We start from the raw sequence: 25,744 nt of genomic DNA, 5'->3' as shown, positions 1-25,744 counted from the left end.
TCTCGCAGTCCCGAAAAAGTTAATTGCCCTATATCTACCGCACAAAGGGTGCAGGGAAGAAACGTCTGCTGTTGTGCCACAGTTTACAGAAACCATACACCCTACAACTGCACGGGAAGGTCATTGTCCTCAATGAAATTTAAGAAGTGACCTTGCCGACCTCCAGCGAACACCTGCGAGTGACACCCTCGGCAAGCTTTGTCTGTTACAGACGCAGAACTCAGCTTCGCATCCAGAAAGGCACACACCTCGAGGTACTCAACGACGGCAGTGTTGTAGTCTACAGTCTTGCGGGCAACAGCCTTGCGCAGACGCTTGCCGTCAAACTCAATGCTCTGCATGGGGGCCATGCCCGGGCGACCAGCCCCGTAGGATCCACCAGGGTTCCGGCCACCACCACCGTAGCCTCCTCCGCCACCAAACTTGGGGCCCAGGCCGGCGCTGTACTGGAAGCGGCCACTGGCACTGGGCATCATGGGTTGGGTCTGGATCACCTGCATGGCTGCCTCTCGCGCGGTTACCTGCACAGCACGACAGAGCAGGGGGAAAAGGTATGTTACTTTTCAAAGGATAATAAATGATCCTCCTCATGGAAACATTCACAGTTCAAATGGCTGATGTGGTTTGGGTTTAAGCCATTTACCCAACTTTCCAAAGAGACTCAGGTAACAAGGGGAAGCGTAGTAATGGGCGCTCACGTCTCTCAGACTCTGCCGGTTTTCAGGCAAACTTTTATCCTGCCATCTCAGTGTCCTTGATGCGCTGCTGCTTCCCATTGTTTTCTTTTATTTATGTTATGCCCACCATTCCTTTGCATTGTGTTACACAGTTGGGTGTTTCATTCTAAATCCATGGATTATCAGCCAACACACACATGCGCAGTGCGGAAACAACCCTTCTCCTCCTCTCCGCGCCAATGCGCGTATCTGGAGCCCAGCGGCGGAACACAGCCATGGTTACAGCACGTCCGCTGTTGCGGCGTGTGCCAAGCATGGCGACCTTGGCTTTCTTTACATGCCGTAGTGAAGCGAAAGCTTCAAAAGTCCCGAAAAAAATTGCACAAAGACTAGCAGCTAACCATCAAAGCAATCCGGCGATTGCTGCATTTTGCAAAGAAGCACCAACAATGCGCATGAGAAGACGCATGACAGCAGAAAGCAGCAGCACGGCACACCAACCCGTTTGCCAGCAGCCGGCGTGGCAAACGGGTTAGGAATGCCATTAGGAATGCCATTCCAAACCAAAGCTCCACTGAACTCGATTAGACGTTGCCCATAACTATTGCGACACACTGGTAAATTAAATTAGTGTTTAGCACTAGCTGCTCTTGTCTCTCTTTTTGGACGTACGAATATGCTATTAGGAAGTGGTTCATTAAATTGCAGGATTTTGTGGATTGTCTGCACTACCTTTAAAGTGTATGTGGAGTGAAAAGGAAGAATGCAGGTTGACTTAAAGAGTTTCGTTTTCGTTCAATTCAAGAGAGACTTGTTTTCGTTTTTATATACGCTATCAAAACAAGTGCACTGCAAAAGCATAACAACCGGCAGGGAAATGTCGCAGGTGCAGTGCACGTATGCTTCGCAGGATTCTTGGCAGACAGTGCATTGTACTAATGTTAAAATGCTATGGTTACCTTGTACCGGTTGGAAATGGATATTACTAATGTAATAATGATGTGAATAATTCTGTAACAGGATAACATCCCAGAGCACAATCCGCAAAATTTGATAGCAATTTACTGCATTCCATTGCGCAGTGAGCTGGTGCATGTCGGCTCTGTCGTTTCGGCTGTATAGCTACAGAAAGTTGTCTACGAGCACAGAAAAAAAAACTGTGCGGCTAAATATATTCGTTCAGCAGGAAGAGGTTAATTTGGGCCACTTGAATAAAACTCGTCCCATCAAAACTAAGAATGCATGTTACCCAAGATGAAAGTGAATGGCACTGTAGCCCCAGTACAAAGACCTATAAGCAAAAAACTATTATGTCAATGTTGTTCACAAGAAAAAATGGCGAGATGCGATATTTTCTCGCTTACAATTTTTCCTTCAGTGAAATAGCCTGTGACTTAAATTACAGTGATCAATAAATTTATTATAGGCTAACTTAAACATCCCTAGAATAGTGAGCTAATGCTTCTGGACTAGAATGCCCTTTTCTATCATCCGATGGATGCAAGCCTTTTTTAGAGACAGACGTCAATATACAGCAATTAATAACACCCCTTCTAGCGTCCTCAGTGTTCATTCAGGAGTTCTGCAGGGAAGTGTGCTTGGGCCGCTGTTGTTCTTAACATATGTAAATGATTTAATTAGTGTTGTACCCACCGATGTATCTGTTATTTGCAGACGACTGCATTGTGTTTAAATACATTTCACCCGGAAATGACCACAGCTCTGTACAAAAAGCAATTTTCGCCATTGATGTGTGGCGTCTTAAATGAGCTGTGGAACTAAAACTGTTCTCTTACGAATAACAAGAAAAAAAAAATCTCCCAATTTGCTTCCTTACTTTCTTCACAGCAGTATGATTTTGGAAGCAGAAAAATATAAATATTTAGGTTTAACACTTGACAATAAGGGCAGCTGCATTACGAAAGCTATGGGTTTTACGAAGAAAGCTAAAAACTGCCCCGGCACATATAAAAAAATTAGCTTATGAAACTTTCATATGGTCTTCACTTGAATATGCTTCTGTAGTGTGGGACCCATACACGAAAAAAGACATAATGCTTCTTAAAAAAGTCATCAAGAAAGCTGTTAGGTTCACATTCGGAAAATTTAGAAGGGAAAACTCCCCTACAATGTTTTATTTTATTTTACTGGTACCCTCAGGGTTAAACATTACAGAGGGGAGTGGGGATTACAATAATAACATTTGAAACATAGAATGTACAGCATGTAATGAAACAATGAAAAAAAAGAACAATAAGATCATGGTCATAACTACTGCAAAAGCATCAGTACGTTATAGCATAAAGCACTTTTACACTGGGCATCATTACGCAACATTGGACACTGATGACTGGAACGATAATAGTTCAATTGTGGCCACTGACGAAAGAAGGCAGTTCCAGTCCACAGATGTGCAAGGTATAAACGAGTCAGAAAATTTAGATAACATTCATACACTGGAAACCTGCAGAAAGATCGGCCGATTGACCTTCCTCTTTAATAGCTTAACAGGAAAAAATAAACTCAAGATTCCAAAGTGCATAAAGAGTCCTCTAGTGAGAAGGACTCTCAGTGTTAATGAGCATTCACTTACTCCATGACTTACTCCCATTTTTGCCAGAACTAACAGCTTTAAATTTAGTTTTTTTCCCTAGAACAGTGCAAGACTGGAATTTGTTACCAGCATCTGTTTTATCCTCACAAACTTTTTCTGTTGCATTACAAGGTCTACTTACCTGCTAATATTGCTTTATGTATATTTTGTACTTGTGTGCTGCTAATATTGTATGTTTTATTATTTTCATTAGCAAATTTGGGAGCAGTAATAAAGCCATTTTGTAGCAGCTTTGGAGCAATGAAACGAGAGTTTTGGAGCAGGCTTTTTGTCTTTCTGAAATACCAAATCTTCAATCTGATTCCTTTTTATTTAAGTTCAATGCCTTTCCAACTTTGCAGTCATCTCTGACAAGACAAAGGGTCAACAACTTGGAACAGAACTGCAGCAAAAGGAACGCTTGCTGGTGCACTTCATAAATGAACACCTAGTGTGACCTAAAGCATTCTCTATTTTGACTAGACAGATTCAAATGTCGAGTCTACCACTTTGATGCGCTCAAGCAGCACCACTAATTTGGAGCTCAGATTAATGTGCACGACATTGCCGCTCTCTATCTTGTGCATATCCTCTTTGATCCTATGCCTCTGCTGATAAATTCTTGACACTGGTCAGCAGTGCCTGCAGGAAATATAGACTGCACTGAAGGGAAACCTTTTCGTCCTTCAACGTTTTTACTTCACTGCCTCCTGCCAATAGTTTATCATTCTTTACTTGAGCAATGCTGGGGTTCATTTAAACATCTTGGCGGTAGGCCCAGTATGGCTTTCAACACTCTTGAGAGGCTTCCTAGTGATTGACACCTTTGGCGTACCAACCCATAACGCTTCAAGTACGATTTTGTCTGCCATAGGCCTGACAAGCTTGTCACTGACAAAGTGGTTCAATGGTGAAGTGCCTACTTGTTCTCAAAGCAGAAGCATAAGAATAAGTCATGCAGTTTTTGCAGTCGGACAAGTTTCCTAACTGCTCAAAGTAGCTTGCGCTATCTGCTTCGCTTGCTGCTCTCGCTTCTCTCTCCACAGGTGATTCAAAAGGCTGAGAGAAGGTGCTATGCTTCACACATAGTGCTTTTTTTTTTTAATTATTCCCTTCAATTGCCTGTGGCTCACACTAAATTTACTTGCAAACAAATATTGATTATGCTCCGTGCTTCCCTCCCTTACAAAAATTTCATTTGTGCCCAGTGCAAGATGCATGATATGTTTGCCCCCGGTGCTTCGACATTGTTCCCGTGTTCTGCTAACCTTGATGGCAGAACATCAAGGCAGCCAGTCTGGAGCAGTTTTAGAGCAATATTGCATTTTGGAGCAGGATGGAGCAGGGAAATCAGTTTGGAGCAGAATAGAGCAAATGGAGCAGCACTTCCACCCCTGATTATGTAACAATGTTAACTCACTCCTGCTTAGGCCAAGCAATGGCCTGCAGTAGTTTCAAATAAATAAGTACATTGCAAGAAAGAGGCACCAATGAATAAGCCAACACAGTACGTTGTTTGAGGTCAGTATGTCAGGAATTCTTTCTTCTTGCCTGGCACAATCATGCGGCCCAGAAAAAGATATCACAAGCACTGCTGCTATCAGATAACGGTATTGGTCATAACGTCTGTAAGGAACTCACAATCAAGACATGCCTTGGTGTTCAACACAGCTGAACCCCTCCAGCTATGACCCAAAAACAGCATCCCCAAGAAAAGCATTTAGCCATTACAAATAACTTTCCTTTCCTAGGAGATGCTAAAGATGGTATGGCACAATTATTTAAATGTGGGATATTACTAGACTAGCCTTGAAGGCCTAGCATCTTTCAGTGCTTTGCTGCGCACAAGGTGTGGCATACACAACCTCCTTTCTGAACTGTTCGTGTTTTATAACATTCCAATTTGCTACGCCAAAATATAAATGATGCAACACTCCTGGATTAGACTAGCCTGCCTTTATTGTTTCTTTTTTTTTCAAGCCGAGGCACCTAACTGCATTGTGATAATTTTTTCTCAGCATATTCACTCAGCGAAACTCCTTTTGGCACTCTCCGCATTCAAAATACAAAGGAGGCCCGCGGTCAGAGTGTGAGACCAGACGCTAGTGAGACGCTCGGAAGAAAACGCAGCAGTGTTTGGTTAGGAAGGTTGACAGAACAGCCTGGAATGTGTCGTAACTAAGAAACAACACGACTCGAAAAACATTCCCGTAGCTGTTGGATGATTTATTTCGTACGTTCTCAGCGGCACGTATACATACGTCACCTTGATTACTGAAAAGGCCGATGGAGGAAAAGGATCAACTCAACGGTATTTTTAAAAACTTGAGGGCGAAGTTCAACCACATAAAGCCGGAGCTGGCTCCTGAGACTAGCAATGAAAGCTAGGGGCAGTGCTGATGACAACATTGACATCTAAAAAACCTCACCAGCATATAAGACTTGAACCAAGCCTGTTCATAGCGCAGTGCCACGCGGGAAAAAAAGAAAGCATGGCCGACGGGCTGAGACGCGGCGGGGAACACGCATGGCACGATGTAACGTGTAAACTTACGTGAAACGAAATCTGAAAGGACGCTTCGATGCGGCTAGGAGTATTGAAGCAAGTCTGGCCTGTGCATTTTTGCCGATTTGGCGAAGTCCGTGTTGCACCACACAGGCCTCGCGGGCAGCACCGTCCACAGAGTCATGGACGCGATTGTGATCACAAAGCTAGGCACATGAGCTTCGAATGACCTGCAAGTGCTCGCGAGTCTCTCGGTAAGTGACCGTTCTCAAAGCGGCCGTAGTTAACCCACAAAGAAAGGAAATATTGGCGCTACAACTGCTAAAACCGAGACGAACGCACCAAGGCACTAGCCGCACTCAACGTCGCCATGTTCTTTTCTTTTGTTTGTTTGTTTGTTTGTTTTTTGCGAGCCAACTACCCTAGCGGCACAAAACTATGCGTAAAACCGATAGATTGTAATTTTTGTACTATTAAGTGACAATTTTGCACAAATTTTTACTTGCATCAAAATGTGGTTTATTAGTTCTACTTCAAGCCTCTTCATAACTTCATTGATCCTATTATAATTAGGCGGAGACTGATGACACGCACCGTGGCACCAGTAAAACGCTGCTGCCACGCACAAAATACGTCACCCTACGTCATCATAAACTAAGCAAAAAAAAAAAATGTGCGCAACAGCAAGTGAAACATTTATAATACTTATTTATAACTTAAAATTGTGGCTTAAAATAAGTTATTGTTCATTTTCTTAATAATTTTAACTTATGTAGGTATCGGCGGCGTTGGCGCGTTGGTCATGGCGTTGGTCGCGCACTTGTACTCATGGCTTATTTCCATGCCTATTTCAGTCGAAGCGTTTCGGGTACTCATATATCAAATCCTCCTCGCTAATCGATTAGCAAGGAGGATTTGAGAAATCCGCGCTTGGTTGCTACAATCAAGCACGGAGTTTGGACGCGCTTGATTGGGACGTACAGTTGCAGACGAAGTTTTTCTCGTGTAGAGCAATTCGCTCTGGGCTTCGGGTTCGGCTGTGCATTGTGCGCTTCATTCGACGCAAGGCTCCCCGTGGGCTGCTTATCTCGTTGTTCTGCCGAAAGTATTCCGCCTTCAAATGCGCAGTTGGTGCAGTGTTCTGTTCCATAGCTCTAAGGCTGTACGTTATGGCACTGCATTTATTTACCTCCGAATTCCTTTTTTGCAGTCAGCTAGGCTACGCGTTTGCAATTAATAATTCAGTGTTTAATGTATCTGATAGAGACAGGAAATACAGGCTGTATGGCCGATTAATATCGCTTGTCAGAAAGAAACTGCAGGCAGCAACAGCTGGTGAATATTCGAGGTTGCTTTGGTTGCCTTTGGTACTTATATGAAACTATATATGTATGACCGCGAACTGGGTTTGCATTATGGCTCAGCAGTGTGGCTGATCAATCTGTAAGTCAGAAAAAACGGTACATAATACAAACTCCTGTTTTTGGAAGGTGCAGTTGTGCCCTGTATCTCAATTAACTCAGCAGTTTTCGTGGAGCCTCCCCGCCCATACTTCTATAGTTTCCATCTTTCAGAGATTTGTTCAAGTCAGTGCAGTGGCATCGTCTTTTGACTTGTTATTATGTGAAAGTTGCGATATGGGCAGTATGGTATGGGCGATATGGGCAGTCAAGAAAAAAAATGATTTTCAGTTGAGGTTCGCAGTTGCAAAATTTCTAAATATGCTTTTGGCACAGACTCGAAGCACCAGTTTGAATAAATTGAACATTCCAATTAGGCAGTTCAGCTAAGGCTTCCAGTTTTAATGCTTATTTTGCTGGCACTGACCTGAAATGGCCTAGCACATTGGACCCTCCTCTTGCATTCAGTGGCAGATCTCCATGGAGTCAGAGTTATTTCGTTTAATCACAACTTATGTGGTTATAGAAATTATGCAAACTACACAGCAGTTTAAGTTGTAACATTTTTTTATTGAAATGTTCAACAGGGCCTTCCAATTGAATATCCGAAGTAAGTGCCAATCAGAAGTAGAGAAACCATTTGAGCTACCTGATTACATTCACAAGTCCAGCTGGCATGTCTTAATCTATTTCATTCCTAATAGACACTTGGTGTCTTTTATCCTGGGGTAAATTGGCAGCACACTTGGCAAAGTTACTGTTCAAAAGCAATTAAATTACATTACCAATTACTTGCTAAGCCTTAAAAATATAATGAAATTGCTAAATACTGCTCCCAAAAAGTAATGACATTACCATTACTTCCGCAGAGCAAATTCCTTCTCATTAATTACTGTCTGGATTTCATCTGTATATAAATAAGTAAAGCTTGTGAACAAAACCTCTCCAAACACTAGAGCACATTCTTTCATCTTCTCATCTTCCTGCCAAATTCTATCCAGTAAGACTATTCCCTCCCCTTTTCCTACAGAACAGGCTATTAAAAATGTAAGACAATGGCAACAAAAACAATCGTGGTCAAACCCGCCGTGAACATTTCCGCCTGTCTCTTCCCCCAAACCCCTTGTTTGCCCGTGATGGCAAGTGTAACCAGGCGCCACTGTGCCTATAGCCAGTATGCAACAGTGAGTGCTACTGCACACTTTCAACTAGTTTTGACCTTCTACCATTTTGCACCATCTGTCACTTCGATAAACCCTCAACGCCTTAGATGTATACCTTCTGCTTAGAGAATGGTTGTGATCCGGAGAAACACGGCAGGTCTGAGGCCTTGAACATGTAGTTCTACTCAATTCTGTCTTTTTTTGCTTATCATGATCACTGTGGGACAGGCTTGCTGCATGTCATTACTGTTTTCTTGGCATCGTACCGGGAGTACATAGTATGAAGTATAGAAACAGCAGTGAGTCACTTTAATAAAAGTAATTTTGAAATGAATGAATTACTTTCAGTGCTTAAAGTCTGGCTCTATCAGAGACTCTAGAAATTTGAGCGCAATTGTTGAGGAGGAACTAAGAGGGTGAGAGAAAGGGCTGGCGGCCTTTGCACATGTTTCTATTTAAATGAGAGAAATTATATATACATATATATATATATATATATATATATATATATATATATATATATATATATATATTAAGGAGGTTTTTGTGATCATTTTATGACATGCACCTGAAAAAGTGATCCCTGCACTCTGCCAGCATGATCGATGATCTGTGATGTAAAGCAGCTTATAGTGAAACAACAAAGTGTCAGCACTTGTAACATATGCAGTATTTCTTTAAAGCACTTTATATAGAAAGTACAATCTTAATTGCACATTAAATGTAAAATCAACTAAGAAAAAAATATATATGCTCTAATTTTTACACTTCAAGTGAACGCAATGAAAATTAGCAAAAAATATTGTAACAGCTACCAGCTTGGTTTGTCTGGTGACAAGTGCATCATCTGAATAATATTGCATGAGCATATTGACAATTTGCTCAGCTAGTACCAAAACACAGTGCGAACCGGCAAAACCGAAGAGATGGCATGTGAAAATACCTTAATTAGTTCCAGCCTCTGTGTAAAGGGACTAACTTTTGTTTTCTTCATCACAGGTTTTAGAAAATTCGAATTCTTACTAAAATTAAGTAATAATTCTTACAAAAACTTGCTGCAAAATTTTTTAACAATCATAAGCATTCTCTGATTGCCACTGAAAAGAATAAAATTCGAGGACACTTTGGCGACTAAAGTGATGAAAGGCGAAAGCCTGAGTGCTGCATTCTGCTACGCGACTGTTGCGCATGTAGCGATGAGTGCTGCTACAAGTAAAGCGAGTGACTACTCTTTCACATTCTGCAAGTGCATTTATTCAGTGCATTCTGCTTGGCAGCGCAGTGACAAGATCGCGCTCCTTGCATCTTTGCAGTTGTTCTACATTTACTGTTGTGTGGTTGATTTTACCAGGTGTGTGGCATTAATTAGTAATTATGAATGAATTAGGCATTAATGTGTAATTAGTAATGAAATAAACAAGAAGTCATTTATTTGCAGTTAGCCATTAATTGATTAGTAAACAGTCATTGATTGCCATATGGCCATATAAGCCACGCATTCACGCATACTGTGGTGGTGCTCTGTGATTGGTCGAGACCTCCATGATGTCATCCTGTCTCGGCCGATCAGAGCTGCCGCAAAAGTGTGATACTTTGGTTGACGACAACGATGAGGCAATAAAGGCCTTTGCCAAACGGATGCACCTGCTTCATATTCGTGCAGTGCTGGACACCGGATATATTCAAGTGCGGGGGGTCTCAGACCTCTCGTAAAAACTGATGAGGGTTCTCGGACACAATGACACCCCCCTGACTTTAAGTGATAATCTTATCATGTATCTAAAATAATAATGTGAGCTATTGCACCTTTATTGTAATGCTAGTGTAGTGCATCTGGCAAGTATATTCCCACTGAAATCAGGGCTAGTAGCTGGTAATCGATATGCCTCCAAGAGCAAGTGTATGATACCTTGCTTGTGACCATTGATGAGATAGAAACTTCAAAAAGGCTTGAAATAGAATCTAAGACAGCAGCAAAGGTAGGAAGAGAGCCTAGTGGATTAGTGAACCAGCAGGAGCTCAAAGGCAAGATATCCAACAGTTAGTTGTAAAGGAATAAATTACAGAAAAAGATATATGTAACAAGGGGACCCAGATAGCCAGGTGGGCTGGTGAAGTAGATAGCTTGTAGGGATAAAGCAGTTTACACTGGAGAGGGTTAGTTGGAGAAAAACTATAGATGCCTTTGTCCTAGCTGTATAGTGAATGCAATTATGCTAATGATATGTAACTTGAAACTTACATGCCCTGGAGAGGCATGCTGTGTTGAACGTTTTCATGCCTAAGAGAAACTGAGATATTTAATGTTTAAAACATCTGCATTGTACCCACATATATTTAATACAAGCTGTTTTCATAGGCAGCTGAATTTGACACACATTTAAGGTGGCGCACATATCAAGCACATTAATTTGAGTGTACTAAAATTGCCCTTAGTAACTAGGTTTATGTCGGTTATCCCCCATGAAAATAGACACCTAGTATACTTTGTTCTAACGTACCCATATCATCTGGAAAAGCATATTTCCAGCTGAATTTCTAGCTGGACGGCCATATTTTTCAGCTGGAAAAAAAATGATATTCCAGATAAAGGCTTGACTGGAGGTGTAAATTTTCCAGCTGGAAATCTCAAAATTCCAGCTGGGCATGCATGATTTCTGGTTCTATAATCTAGCAGGAAATAGATGCCATTCCAGCTGGAATTGCTTTTTCCCAGCCGGAAATCACAGTTTTCTAGTTGGATAATTTCGGTACACGGTTCCATAATCCAGCAGGAAATGAGTGTTTTTTTTCGTCTGGGATGAGCTTTAACATCCTAGAGCGGCTCAAGCTATGCGACATGCTGTAGTGGAGGGCTTCATAAATTTTTGCCATTTGTGCACGATTCTCATAGCACATGGACACCTCCAAGCAGTCTCCACAGCCGTGAATCGATCCCATATTCTTCAATAGAGCAGTCGAGCACCCAATCACTGAGCCATCAGGTTGGAGCGCTATAATACTTATACTTACCATGTGGATAGTATATAGACATACGCATGATCAAATGAAAAAAAAAAAAAAAAACTGAAGTTATCTATAGGCGGCAAAATGGAACTGCAGTTTCACTTCACTAGCTGTACTATGCATGTTCTGCAGCATACAGTTTTACTGATTCTGACAGAATGTATATGATAATATCGATAGTATTAATTGGTAACTCATGGATGCATTTAGAAACACTGAGCTTTGTTCACCACATGATGCAGCATATAACTACAGTAGAACCCCGCTGTAATAAACTCGGATATAGTAAAGTGAAACTGAAGTCCCAGTCCATCTTCCATAGACAGCTGTACTTTTTCCCCCCTTTATGTAAAGATAATTTTGGTAAAAATCGGTTATAGTAAAGTGGGCCTGGCCGCGGCGACGACTCCCAAGATATGACATCGCCGCCCGCGTACTACCTAAAATCACGAGGAAAAAAAAAAAAAAAAAAAAAATATATATATATATATATATATATATATATATATATATATATTTCAAGACAAAAATAACACCGAGTGTCCTTTCAAGTGGCTTTACCACCAGACTTAGCAGTATTCAGAAGAAGCCTACTTTACAAAGGCCTTGGAGCCGTGAGGGAAAGCACGCAGCGCGTAGGGTAAAAAAGGAAAAAGCTGTCTACAAACATGGAAAGGAAGCGGCGCGGTCCGTTCAGAGAGTAAAGGAGAGTAAAAGTGTACCAAGAAATAGTTAAGGGGAAGAAACGGGCGAACATTCCCAGCACTGTGCAGCAGAAAGCATGAGGCAGCGGTGGCAAGAAGTGAAGGTGCAGCGTGTGTAGTTTTGCAGCACTTGACTGCCACTCTCATTTATCATTTATTGCCTTTTAAAAGACAGAAATAGCAAAATGTGACGCCATGTTCATGCAAGGCTCTGATTTTCACTTGAAATCAAACTTGGTTGTATTCGTAGCCACATCCTCATTCTTTATAGAGGTACTTCCACTAGATGTAAAAAATTTTGTAACTGAAAAAAATTGCATGAAGACATGATAAGGGAGGGATGGAAGCTATTTTAGAGTGTTTTTTTTTTCATTAAGCAACAAGACATGTTCATTAAGTGCCCATTCAGCTACTAGACAGCATCTTCAGGACCATGTCATCACCAACAACTGATATAGCAAAGACCCTGATGCTATAGTGGCTCATACAGCAGTCAGCTCAACCGCCAGAATGTGTTAATGTGAAGATATGAAGCAATTTGAGAACAAATTTTGTGTTCCATATGACAAGAAATGAAGCTCATTAATGTAGTAGATTGAACATGTTTGTGTTGTATGAAGGGATGACAGCACACAAAAATGGATAGGGGCACATATAGCAACAAACGACAAGATGAGCACTCATTTGTCTGGTCATTCCTTTAAGAAAAGGAATCACGAATTGTGTCTTCATCATTTCTGAGCTGTTCATTCCTGTCTGACAAGGTTTAAACAATCTTTAAGGGAGGAGATAAGAAAGAAATATCTAACTATGGACCAATATCCATTCTATCCGATTCTTCAAAAGCTCTAGTTATAGTTAAAAAAAACTGACAACTCTTCAAAAAACACTCTTACTATTAATGACAGTCAGTTCGGCTTTTGCAAACGACGGTCCACTGAATCTGCTCTGCTGCTGCAAAAAGAAATTATTTTTCAGGGTACTGAATGTAAGAATACAACACGTATGTTTTTAGACTTTAGTAAAGCACTTGATCTCCTCAATCATAAAACTTAATAAACTTGAAAGGTACAGCATCCGCGGCTCCCTTCTTATTCTGTTTCGATCGTATCTGAGTCAATGTAAAAAGGCTGTCTGTATTGATGGAATTCTGCCTAGTTTAAGAGCTATACAATGTGGAGCTTCCCAGGGTAGCCTTCTGGGTCTGTTTCTTTTTAATGCTTAATGATATAGTTATATAACCTTGCTTTCGACGTTATATATGTTTTGTATGCTGATGATAAAAGCTTTTTCTTACTGATTCGTCCATATATAAGTAACCTATTAAAAAGAGGAAACATTGTTCTTCAGTCACGGTTAAGATCAAATGGACTTGTTAAAATTGTCAATAGTAAGACATCTCTTTTGAAGACATAGCGCAAAAAAGAGACGGGGACAACACAGATGTAGACAGGACAGGCGCTAACTGACAACTTTATTTTCGAGGAAAACCGCAGCACAATTTATGTCAAAACTCGCGTGACAATCAAGGGGCCTTATACTATGACCAAATACAGTTTGACAAAGGGCGGCCGACAATCTTGACCCGGAGAAACCAAAAAAGAAACAAGGGGGCCGGATAGCATTATCAACAGATTATATAAAACTCATTGTGAATATAATACAACAGATGTTTTTAGTTGTGACTCTGCTTTTGCTTCGCACGTTTTATCTGTTTTTAGTTCTGACTCTGCTTTTGCCTCGCACGTTTTTTTGGTATTGACCTATGACTGTTTTTACTTCCCTTGTTTTGGGCCCTTTTAGGCTCGCTCGTTGCTGTGGTTGGGTGGCACCGTCCCTTGGCCATGATGTTGTTCGCACCCCATCTGTTGTATTATATTCACAATGAGTTTTATATAATCTGTTGATAATGCTATCCGGCCCCCTTGTTTCTTTTTTGGTTTCTCGGGGTCAAGATTGTCGGCCGCCCTTTGTCAAACTGTATTTGGTCGTAGTATAAGGCCCCTTGATTGTCACGTGAGTTTTGACATAAATTGTGCTGCGGTTTTCCTCGAAAATAAAGTTGTCAGTTAGCGCCTGTCCTGTCTACATCTGTGTTGTCCCCGTCTCTTTTTTGCGCTATGTCTTCAAGAAACTGCTACCAACTAGCCCAAACCAAACATCTGTTGCATCTCTTTTGACTTTTAAACTTTAAAGTAACTTTATCAATGTCCATTTTACTTACCTTAAAAATTAATAACAGAATAGAAAATATCTACAGCTTTAAATCGTTGGGTATCATTTTTGAGGCACATATGAAAGGGACAGAACAGATTACATATATTGCAAAGAGAGTGTCACAGTCTGTTGGCGTCCTTTGCAGATGTCTCAGAATTTTCTCCAAATCTAAAGTTGATAATCTACAACACAATATTCGAATCTTATCTTAACTATTGCCATTTGGTCTGGGCCACCACATCAAGCACTAACATTAATAAGTTACTAATGCTTCAAAAGAAAGTAATTAGATTAATTGTCGGGGACAGTTATACAGCTCATAACAGCAGATTTGTCTTCTTAAATATAAGATTATTTGCATTAATGTCCTCTCTAAATACCAACTAGTATATTATCTGAGGTTCTCTTCTCCCACAGCAGCTGCTTTTCTTGTGTCCCTCGCTAAATTAAAACCAAAAGAGAAATATATCTTCACCCGATGCACTGATAAATTGGTTCTGCCACCCTTAAGAATAAATTATGCAAGACACTGCAGGCACTAAAGTAGTTCTCATTGCCTCATTTAATTGGTAAATAAATATACTTCCAGGGTAAATGACTTCTTTTCCCCATCTCTGAGGGCACTGAAGTTGCATTTTGCCGTGAGTATGGTTGATGTACACCAACATTATTATTCCATTATATATATATATATATATACATATTGCCGTGTAATTCGATAGCTTTGTTTGCAAGCTCCCTTGTATGCCATTTTATTGTTTATGTTGCTTTTGCCCTGGGTCACTCACTTTCAAGCTACAGAGTGGTGGCTTTTTTGTCTGCGGTCGCTGAGTCACAACCATTCTCCGAGCAGAATTTAAGGTACGTGAGGCGTCGAGGGTCCGTCGAAGGGACAGATGGTGCAAGGTGGTTGAAATTCAAAACTAGTTGAAAGCGCTCAGCAGCACTCACTGTTGCGTCAGCTATAGGCACAGTGGTGCCTTACACTTGCCGTCACGGGCGAAAAGGGGGGGAGGGGAAGGAGAGACAGGTGGAAATGTTTATGGCGTGAACATTACCAACTGCAAGCTGCTATGGTCAAGTTCATTCATTCATTCATTCATTCATTCATTCATTCATTCATTCATTCATTCATTCATTCATTCATTCATTCATTCATTTTATGGATAAGGAGACATGAAGCAGTAATCTACTGCTTTTGAGTACTGCAATTCCTTTATTTATATTTGCAGTCTTCTGAAAGTGAAGCTTCCAGTACAGCACTTGGAAAATATTATTTAAAATATAAGACTGTTGGGACTGTGGTTGCTTCAAGTACCAGTGAAGAGAAACAAGCCATATATATATCTCCTGTTTGCTAACTTCACCTTGAAAATAAACTGACATCTGATGTACAGACCAAATGGCTAGCCAATTGAACTGAATTGAGCATAGAACTTGCTACAGCAAACAGCTCATGGTTACATTTAATGAAAACTCAAGTCCCAGTTCGTCTTCTGCAGACAACTGTAATTTTTTCGCTTTTATAGTAAATACATATTTGACAAAAATTTGAAGTGCATCTGGCCGCGCCGACGTACTTCCCATGAATTAAAATATACCTATAGAAACGCAAAAGCAAAAAGCAAAGTTTTTTAAACTCTTTACCACTAGGCTCAGCAGCTCTGATAAGCAGATATAGTAAAGAAATTTGCTGGTCCGAGTGACTTTACTATAAGGAGTTCTAGTACTAGTACTTATTCAACCTGAATCAATGCTTTCAGGGCCTGCATTATACGAGCTCAGTCAAAAAAGACCAATTGGATATTTTCAACTGTAACCATTTAATTTTCCAACTGGAACCAATGGTGTTTTTTGACACTTAACCCATTGCAGCTAATGGGTGAGACCAATTGCACTCAGTGGGTCCAAAGGGATGTGCCAATGTTATGTATAAACAATGGGTCACACTCATTGCACACAATGGGTCCAACGGAACATACCGAATGGGACAAAAGGTTGACTGACTTACAATTTGCATGGAAACATGCTTGATGGATATCAAGGAGTACAGGCAAGCATACGTCTCGCATAAGAAATGCAATACTGTACACAGATGCATTATATAACACAAGATTCCATACACCCAGCAAACATACTTCTTCCTACTCTCATGCTGGGGCCAGTCTTGCCATTCGAGTGAAGTTATTTCATTTAATTTTGTAGGCGCAGCGATAGTAAGAGGAAGAATTGTGTTTTACAGGTTAAGCTACTGATAGTCATATATCCAAACCAACTCGTCCAGTTTTCTGTCTTCCAGAAGTTGACTGCTGATTGTTGTTATTTTGAATATTGTGTTTGTTTTCTTTGTGAAATATGGAAATGTTCCCATGGATACACCCAGTGCAGTTGGCCAGACCAATTGGACTCAGATGGTAATTGTCTCACTGTGTGCATATGGGTTTGATAAAGTGGGCTAACCAGTTGAAAGATTCATTTAACCGAGTAATCATTTGGAACATATATGATCTGATTAATACTATAGTTATGCACAGATGGCACTCTATAGACTACTTTGCACAAGTAGTTGCAGGATCCAAGTGACCTATCAAATTGAAACCTACTGGAATGAGATTTTCAAATGGCATCAAGTGCTCCAAGTAGACTTTCCAGTGGGTTCCTATGAATTCCAACTGGAACCCATTGAGCCCAATTGGGCTGCCTACTTGAAAGGAAAATTCCAATTGGAAAAAAATTGAGTGCATCAGTACGATTGACATTCCAGGGGGTTCCAATGTTTTTTTTTTTTTGTTTTTATTTTTACTGGGGCCACTTTAACTCCCTCTTTGCCATCGCACAGATGAATCGTAAGTGTATCATACTTTCTTGTGGTACACTAGCTTCGACGCTGACATTTGTTAGCACTACATGTTTACAGAATTTTCAACCTCTAGTTGCTTATTTCATCTGGAAGTTTTCTAAATGACATGAAATAAGGAAAAGTTTTGGTCATATATAAAAGATGAAAGAATATTTTCCAAGGGCCTTGAAAGGGTTATTCTAAGCCACCTCGACATAGTCAAGCACAATATTTTATCAAAATCTTGGCATGGCTTTCGAAAGGGCAGGTCAATCCGCCCTTCTGTGGTTACAACATTAAGGCTGACATATTCACTTTTGGCATTTTTGTTTTATTTATTATGCCATGTGACTCTTAATAAATTAGATTGTTATAGTGTCCATGCTCTTTTGCAATCATATCTAACCGGCTGAACTCGGTACATTCACATCAATGGCTATCATTCTAATTTGCTATGCCAGGTGAAAACCTTGTCTAACTGGTTTAAGGAACAAATTTCCAGTTAATAGCAGTTGAATTACAGTTGGGGATTCATTGTTATCCAACTGGGATGAACTAGAAATTTGTTCCTTAAGCCAGTTAGAGGGATTTGCACCTATGTTCCACAAGTCAGCATTCTTGGGCTGTTCTTAAATCTAATTTATATATAAATGATCTCATGCATCAACTTAAGTTTGTTTTTTAGCTCAACTAATAAACTTGATATGTTTGAAATGGCTAACGGCTAGTGCACTGTAAAAACTACTTGAACTACCAAATGAACAGCCTAAAAATTGATGAAACTAAAATCGAAGGAATTTTATTTGCTCCTAAAAACAAACATGTTTCCCCAAGCCTCAATTTAAAATTAAGAAGTCATGAAATAAACGTTGTGATACAGCATAAAATCCTAGGTGTATATTCTCAAGTCAGCTGACATGGGATAGTCATATTGAACAGGTATCCAAAAAACTCCTGTTGTAGGTATGCCCTCTTTCAGACCCAGAATCAAGTTTACCATGTCATATTCTGTTCCCACCTTAACTATTGCATGCTGGTATGGAAGGCAACTACTAAAAAAAAAGACATCAGTGCACTTCTGCCTCTAGAAAAAAAAAAAAGCCGTTTGTTTCATAAACAATTACTGTCAAGCTTCAACAGAGCTAACCATTCAGCATCAAATTGTCTCTCTATATTATTTCTTTATAATTTATTATTACCATCTTTTTATCATTTGCACTTTGATGATGAAAAATGTCAGCAATTTAATAACCCAATCAGGGGCAACATTGTTTTAATATTTTGTACCTGTGAAAAAGGGATGATAATTGACATTGCCAAACTAATTACCTCCTTCAGTCTTTTAACTTGTACAGTGCTAGTTCTACTAAATAAACTGTATTTTTCCAATATCAACCTTGTGAGTGACAAAGTTTTGTGTTAAATATTTCTAGAGGGGCCTGTGTTTTCTATTTTACTGTGCATTGCATGGTACCTTGTTCACTGAACCTATAAATGTGAATTTTGTGTGCATTTTGCTATGTTATTTTAGGAATAGTAATGTTGCATATTGTCGGTACTTTGGTTCATCTTTCATTAAATGCATGCACTCAGAAAAGGCTGAATTTCTTCATTAGAAACTTCTTGTTTGAACTTTTGATAATTCTGTCACTGCAGCCTCCCTTACCTCGTCCTAAACTGTCTCTGCAGTTTTTTGTCCGAGAGTTCATAAATGAAATGTTCAGCATAAATTAGATGAATTGAATTAAAATAATTTGAATTACAGCTGGGCTTTTGAACGGGAAATCGCTTCTTTCCAGCTGGAAACTATATATATTCCTGCCAGAATGACAGTTTTCAGGCTGGATTATTGAACTCTATCCATCTGAAAAGTATTTTTGTTTCCAGATGGAAAATTTACATCTCCAGTCAAACAGCTAAACAATTTTTAGCTAGAGTGACTCCAACAAGTCATATAGTGACATATATATGATCCTGCACAACACTAAACAACATATACAACTCGGTGCACTCGCGTCGATACCATGCATGGAGCCAAGCATACAATAACTAGGCCATAATTAAGAGGTGCTATATAGTACTTGGTTTTATATGCTAGTGTACTGACTGTGTTTGTGTGATATTATGTAGATATGTTAACGTAATGCTTAATGTCAGACCAGGTGATTCATATGAGTGGGTGAAAATGAGTAGCCAGAGCCCTCTGCTTTATTGTTTGTGTAAATAGAAAAAAAAAGGGTGCCCCACGAGGTAGTGATGAATGGGTAGTAAGCAAACCTTTCTAACAAAATACTATATCTGTGCATGCGCTCTGTTGCAGGCAGAATTTAAGAGATTTAGTTGCAAAGTACTGTTAGTTAAAGATGTCTTCGCGGTAAGAGACAGGGAGAAAATTCTGCAACCCACTGCTTCAAGTATATTTTTATTATGTTGTTTTACAGTTATTATTGAAAAAGTGCATAACGATGTAGAGAAGACTATATCAAAGGGATTTTGCTTTGTAATGTTAAATAATGTTTATAATACAACACAATGATATTCTTTGATAATTTATAACAACATAATAATTATAACATTGAAAAGATCAGATAATTACTTATGTAACACAAACAATAATACAACTTACACAATAGTTTTATTATTCTAATGTTGCTACCAGCTGAAGAATTATTTGGCAATTGCTGATTTGCTTCTTGTTCATTGTTTATTGGCATAGATGAAGCATGCATCTATGAGCGGAAACAGGTCTTGTCATCACCTTTGCATGCGGTTCGCTCTGCGGAGCAAGCACTTTACATTAACATGACCAAAATATGTGCAGCAATCCCGTCCTTTGAGCTAAATTGTAGAATATATTTGTAGCAAAAGTTATAAATTTTCAACATGGATCTTTTTTATTACATTAACCAATTCCTATCACTGCTTTGCCGGCTTCCGCCCACGATGCAGCATCACAGCCAGTGAAGAGGATATCGGGTACTTTTTTGTAAAAAAATATCATAATGGGTGGGCTTTACAGCAACATAAGTTGACATGCAGAGAAGCCCCCTGTTTGTATAATGAAGACGTCCTTGCATTCCATCATTCTACAGTGTTCCTTTTTCTTTTCTCTTTCAAAAACAGCGTACCTGGAAAATCATTGAGATGGGGCAGTAAGTAAATATTTTCCAGCGCTGAAAAATTCGGCAGATATAATATGTGCCGCGTGACTATAGTTCAACCCGCATGCATTAAATAAAGATTTTAGTTTTTTATTATTATTTTGCATGATCACCACAGCTCGTTTCGTAATATATTCAACCAGCTGTTACGCCCAAATGCGAGCACCCTGTTCTTTCTGTGGTACATATGTCTCACTTGTAATATATGTGGCACATATGATAACAGGCCGCGCGCACTACCGCGACCCTAGTGTGATTCGCATTTCATATAACCTAGAATTGCTTACACGGAAGCTCTACTGATAATATATAGCTACGCTTCGGCGTCGTTAGGTCGGATGTCCTGTTCACTGCAATTCTCTGAGACACTCGAAGTTGTATACTATCTCGTGTATGGTGTTCTCGTGTCTCCCAGGCCGCGTCGTCTGCCATCTCAGCTGCAGCCATGGATGGTATAACAGAATTGACAGGCGAAAACTAAAACACACCATCTATGCGGACCTTTATAGAGCCTGAAATTTAATTTTTAAGTGCAATATTTCATTTGCGGTTGCTTCTTTTTCTTTTTTTGTCAACAAATGGTACAGTGCGGCACTGCTGCAAGCTACTTTCACTGCGGGACGTATTACAAATGGCGACGCACTGTAGTTATAGTATAGTTATAGAGGATATTCTAGGCACTATATAGAGGCTAGTCAAATGTGCTAGCCTCTATAGTGTCATGTCTCTTTCCAGGGACCATTACCACATTGAGAACACTTCCCGCATTGACTGTTTTGGTAAGGCTCTCTTAGCATTACTGAAAGTTATATAAAAAGAATTCACAGTGGATTTATTGCATCAGTCATTTATCGTAAAATTTGCGCGTAGATACTTCAATCATTTGTGCTCCCGGTTTCTTCACGTCGTTGGGATACAAGCGGGACAGTGTGTGTACTTGCGAGGTTTGTGTACAGTGCGAGTTGATAAGCCCCTTCGGTCACGTCTTCTCCAAGTGTGCAGTGCTGTACTTAGTAGTACGTAGTACATGCTAATTTGGTGCGGTAGCTACCCGTATAGCTACTCGCTGTTGCAGTATCTTTTTTTTTTTTTATGTTGCTTTCCCGAGAACTGGCCTTCATATGTAAGTGCATCGTTGTTGCTTTCAGCTGTCTTAGGCACAGCCTGCCTGTATGCTAGCACACCGTTTGTTGTGTATTCTTCGCCCCTCTGTACTTGTGCACTGCAGAGAAGCACCAGGGCAGATGATCATCACTGTATTTTAGTTCATGTCATGGGCTGCCGGGACTTCATGTACTGCCTTGTTGTACATGCTTACATTTTAGTTAACTGTTAATTCGTAAAATATAAACAAATGTTAACTTTTCTCATATAGCTGTAAATATTTCGTCATACTGTCTAGGATGCCAAATGAGTTGTTGAAATGTCAGGATGATGCTAGAAATATATTGATCCTTGTTTACCCTTTTGTGCTGTGCTACTACCACAAATTCTGAACAGAACCAGTCAATTCATTTTCTATTGCTGTCCAAAAGAACTTCAGTATACTTTCTTCATCAGTTTAAAAGCACTTCTGCTTGTGTTGCCTCATATATGTTCTGTTTTCACCCAGAACACCTCCACCTTCCCCAGTACTTCAAGAAATAAAAGTAGTCACTGAGCCGAGCTTAATTGTCCTTTGCTACTTTCACTAGAAAAACATGACCCTGCTCGTCCATGTCATGGGCACGGTTAATGCAGACTTTGCAGAGCATGCTTTTCTTGTCTGCAATATTTGGGCATTTTCAAAACATATTCATCATTGCTCGTAGCAGGCATGCCCATGTGGACTAAAATACTGACTCTTCTAGAAATGAGCCCCACCTTGGCTTATGTGTCATGACATCAACTGTAGTTGATGTTGGGACTTGAGTCACAGGTGCTGACTCTGTAACTACAAAAGGCCTCAATTCAACCGGGAAGGGCATTCTTACACATCTCTTGACTGTGGACCAGTGCACTTGTGCTATTTCGAAAACATGAAAAAATACAGATCAAAACAGGATTGGTGTGCTGGGTGTTTAAATGTACAGCAGTGGACAGTAGGTGCAGCAATTTCACAAGAGTCCATGTGCCTGGTACGTTGTCACAAGAATGCACACAAAGAGACATATATATTACTTTGGTTGTTTTTATTCTAAAAGTCTTGTGAGCTTGAAAAATTCCTTTATGCCGACAAAAGTATGTTCTCTGTGCGAGTTCAAAGTGTTGTGGTGGTGCCTGCTGGCCACAAGGTCAAAAGACATGCACAGAGAGAGAGAGACCCTTTAATGAAGAACAGAGATTTTAGCCGTTTAAATTTCTCTGACATGCTACTCTGTGTAGGAAGGGGAATTCGGGAGGTAACGATGAAAAAAGAATCCTGAGGAGATTAAAAGAAATGAAGAGGGACATAAAATGCAGCCATTAAGTGCGTTCTAAGGTGCATCGTGGAGTCATGGTATAAAATGAAATGATGAAATGCATAGTCTGATAAATGTGCTTATAGAGTTCACAGCGTGAAAAATGCCACAGTGTAACATTCAAGGTGAACTTAGTTTGTCTAAAAGTCCAATGTCTTTCAAATACGTAAATAAAACGTTTGTTGTGAGCCTCTGTTGCCTAGGGCAGGCTGAGAGACCTAAAACAATGCCCATTGTTAAAGGCACTGGGGAGAGCTTTTCTATGCTATGTTCGTAGTATGCACGCTCGTCAGCATATGCAGGACACTCAAAAGACATGCACATGTTTATTCAAAGCTTTAGGCACTAAAAAAAAATTATTACTTCTTAGAAGTGTGCTTCCTGTCATAGCAGTATGTGTACACATGCATGTCCTTTTAAGAACCAGCTGGCAGTAAATTTACTACCAGTAGATTATTATACCTACAGCTGTATGCGCTCACATTTTCTGTGATTCAGTTAACTTTCTTTTCAGCCGTATAATGTGCTACTCCTGTGTGGGTAAAGAAAGATCACTTGGGGTTTACTTCTTTAGTTAATGGGTTTAACGTCTCAAAGCATAGTCGAATAGTCCAGAAATTTCAACCACCTGGGTTTTATAACGTGCACTGACATCGCACAACCCAAGGGCGCCTTGGTTTACCCATCACAAAAGGGGTCGCCGCGGCATGGAACTTAGGGTCTACCTCAGTCTTTTTGTGAGCCCAAGTATTCAATGTAAGTGTAGTTAATGCAAAAATGATCATACGTAGATCTGTACTGTAACGAAGAAATGCTGCTCTTTTGCTGTTATATACACCTGAAAAAAATTTTTAATGTGGGAAATTTAATAAAGCAAGCAAGAACACTAGTTTGGCGTAGTTTATTTTGATATACGTGATATAAGGTATATGTAGATGACTTTGTATCTTCTTGCCTGCTGTTCCTTGTATCGCTTAGCGCAAGTTTCTCGGCATTTGACAACTGCCACAAAGGACCAGGCCTGCTATTTTAAAGCAGATTGAAGATCAGGACAGTTTACATGGTTAAACCACATGAGAACATATGTCACTGCTGATGTCACACGCACATTTAATGCAAGCAAACACAAAGGCAGGTAAATTTAAGACAGATGATGTCACAGAAACAGCCGAAAAGTGGCCAGCCATGCCACCTGCCAGAGGCATGCTGTGAGATGGGCCGTAATGTATGCTGCTCAAGCTGCCGGGAGTGACATAGATATAAAGCCCAACTTTAACCAAGCCATATGAATGTGCTTGTGTGACCTAGGGTAGCATGTCTAGCCTGGGACTCAAAAGGCGATTCTGATCTCACCCTCCCATCTCAATGGCGAAGCTAAAGTTAGCAGCACTTGCCGATTCCACCATGACGTGCGGTCTTGTGACGTCACAGGAGTCACCTGTTCATGTCACCTGCCAACTGCAAGAGGCATCCTCAAATAGTTGAAGACAAAGGCCACGGCATCAGACATACCTCACATCTTTATTTACCCCATGCTTTTGCAGTAAATTTGAATTCGGCATAATTTTTTTGCTTTATCTTGGTTATTGAAAAGTCCTACCTTTGTTAAGAAACGAAGGTGCCATTTAAAAGCACTTTATGAAGCAGAATGTATATAATAGGTCACAATCTTTTGACTCTTTTATGAGGCACAAATAGCCCAAAGCTCAAGATGTATGTAAGGTGAGGATGGTCTTGTCTGCTTCCCTGAGAAACTTTGGCAGCTTCACAAGTTCCCCATTGTGCAGCTTAACTGCACACCCCAAGGCATGGGGTCCTTTGACCAACCATGCAGGTAACCTGCATGCAACAAGTGTGCTACGAAAGCTTTAGTAAAAGTTCACGAGGAATCTGTGCTTGGCTTACTGACTACTGCTGTCAAACCTTATAGGCCACAATGTCATGCAAAAGGTGCTGTCACAGATACCAAAGCCAAGGGAGTAAGTAGACGGGGCGTTGCGACAAAAGCAAGCATTTCTGAAGAGTAACAAAATCATAGGAAGTGCCAGGCAACTCTACTCTTTGTTCTTGCAGAGAATCAGGGTCTGTCATTATGGTACTCTCGGTAGAGTGGCACAAAGAAAAAAATGGGGGAGAGTACTGCTCTTCGTAAACATAATTCAAAAGAAAAAAAAAAAAAACAATTGTAACAATGAGAGCTTCACATGCTTACCAGGAAGGAGGCATTATATGAAAGTGTTCTTTCTGTCAGGGCCCGAAAAGGGCTATCGGATAGCTTTGTAGATGGTGCCCGCCTGCCACCGTCTCTCGCCTTCCTTCGCCATAGTCATTGCATACAGTGCATTAGGAGTGCACAGTAACTGTTCAAGCTTTGCAACCTGTCACCAAAGTTGCAAGATCACTTGACTGGGTGGCAGCAGTGCCCTCAGCACTGCATGGGCTAAGATGGCCTTAGAGCTTGGGTTTAAAGTTGCAGTTCCATATGCAGAATTTCAATGTCTATATATATGGGATTTTATGGCGCATAAGCAACTGTGGCTATCACAAATGTCTTGGCTTTTGATTCATTATTGTCAAGTGAAGTAAACTTAGGGTGTTACAGCAGAGACATGGATGAAATAAACTATGGTGTGTGCAAAGAAAAAAGTCAACGCTTATATACCTATTTTTTTACTTTTACCCCGCCACAGTGGCTCGGTGGTTAAGATGCTCAACCACTGAACCAGGGTACAGTGATTTGAGCCGTGGCAGCCGTGTTTGAATTGATGCAGAAAGCATAGCACCCGTGTACTGTGCACAGTCAGTACCTGTTAAAGAAGTTAAAGGTGATCGAAATGATCCAGAGCCCTCCCCTACAGTGTCTTCATAGCCCAAGTTGGTCTGGAATGTATACAGCTGTTGTGCTTTTCGTCCGGTTCGATCATGAATTCAACCCATAAAGCTATTGATTAAAAAATGTAATTCCACTGGCTGCAAGGATGTTTTAATATTTAGACATAGTAGGTCAAAAAATATGACTGAATAAACATGTTTACTA

General features: G+C 40.3%; 1 protein-coding gene across 2 annotated transcripts in view; it reads right to left on the bottom strand.

The window, feature by feature from the left end:
• Wdr33 (WD repeat domain 33) overlaps positions 1-6,153 on the bottom strand; it is a 65,864-nt gene extending 59,711 nt beyond the window's left edge. For both annotated transcript variants that reach the window (XM_084597517.1, XM_084597518.1), the window contains exons 1-2: positions 5,825-6,153; positions 249-521 (exon numbers count right to left, since the gene is read on the bottom strand). In XM_084597517.1, coding sequence (XP_084453643.1) covers positions 249-500 — 252 coding nt within the window. In that variant the 5' untranslated portion in view covers positions 501-521; positions 5,825-6,153. The remainder of the gene's footprint in view (positions 1-248; positions 522-5,824) is intronic.
• Between the last annotated feature and the right edge of the window lie 19,591 nt (positions 6,154-25,744).

This window comes from Amblyomma maculatum, chromosome 3 (assembly GCF_055883805.1).
Source record: "Amblyomma maculatum isolate TAMU_Amacu chromosome 3, ASM5588380v1, whole genome shotgun sequence".
Lineage (NCBI taxonomy): Eukaryota > Metazoa > Arthropoda > Arachnida > Ixodida > Ixodidae > Amblyomma > Amblyomma maculatum.
This window is presented reverse-complemented; position numbering and strand designations above follow the sequence as displayed.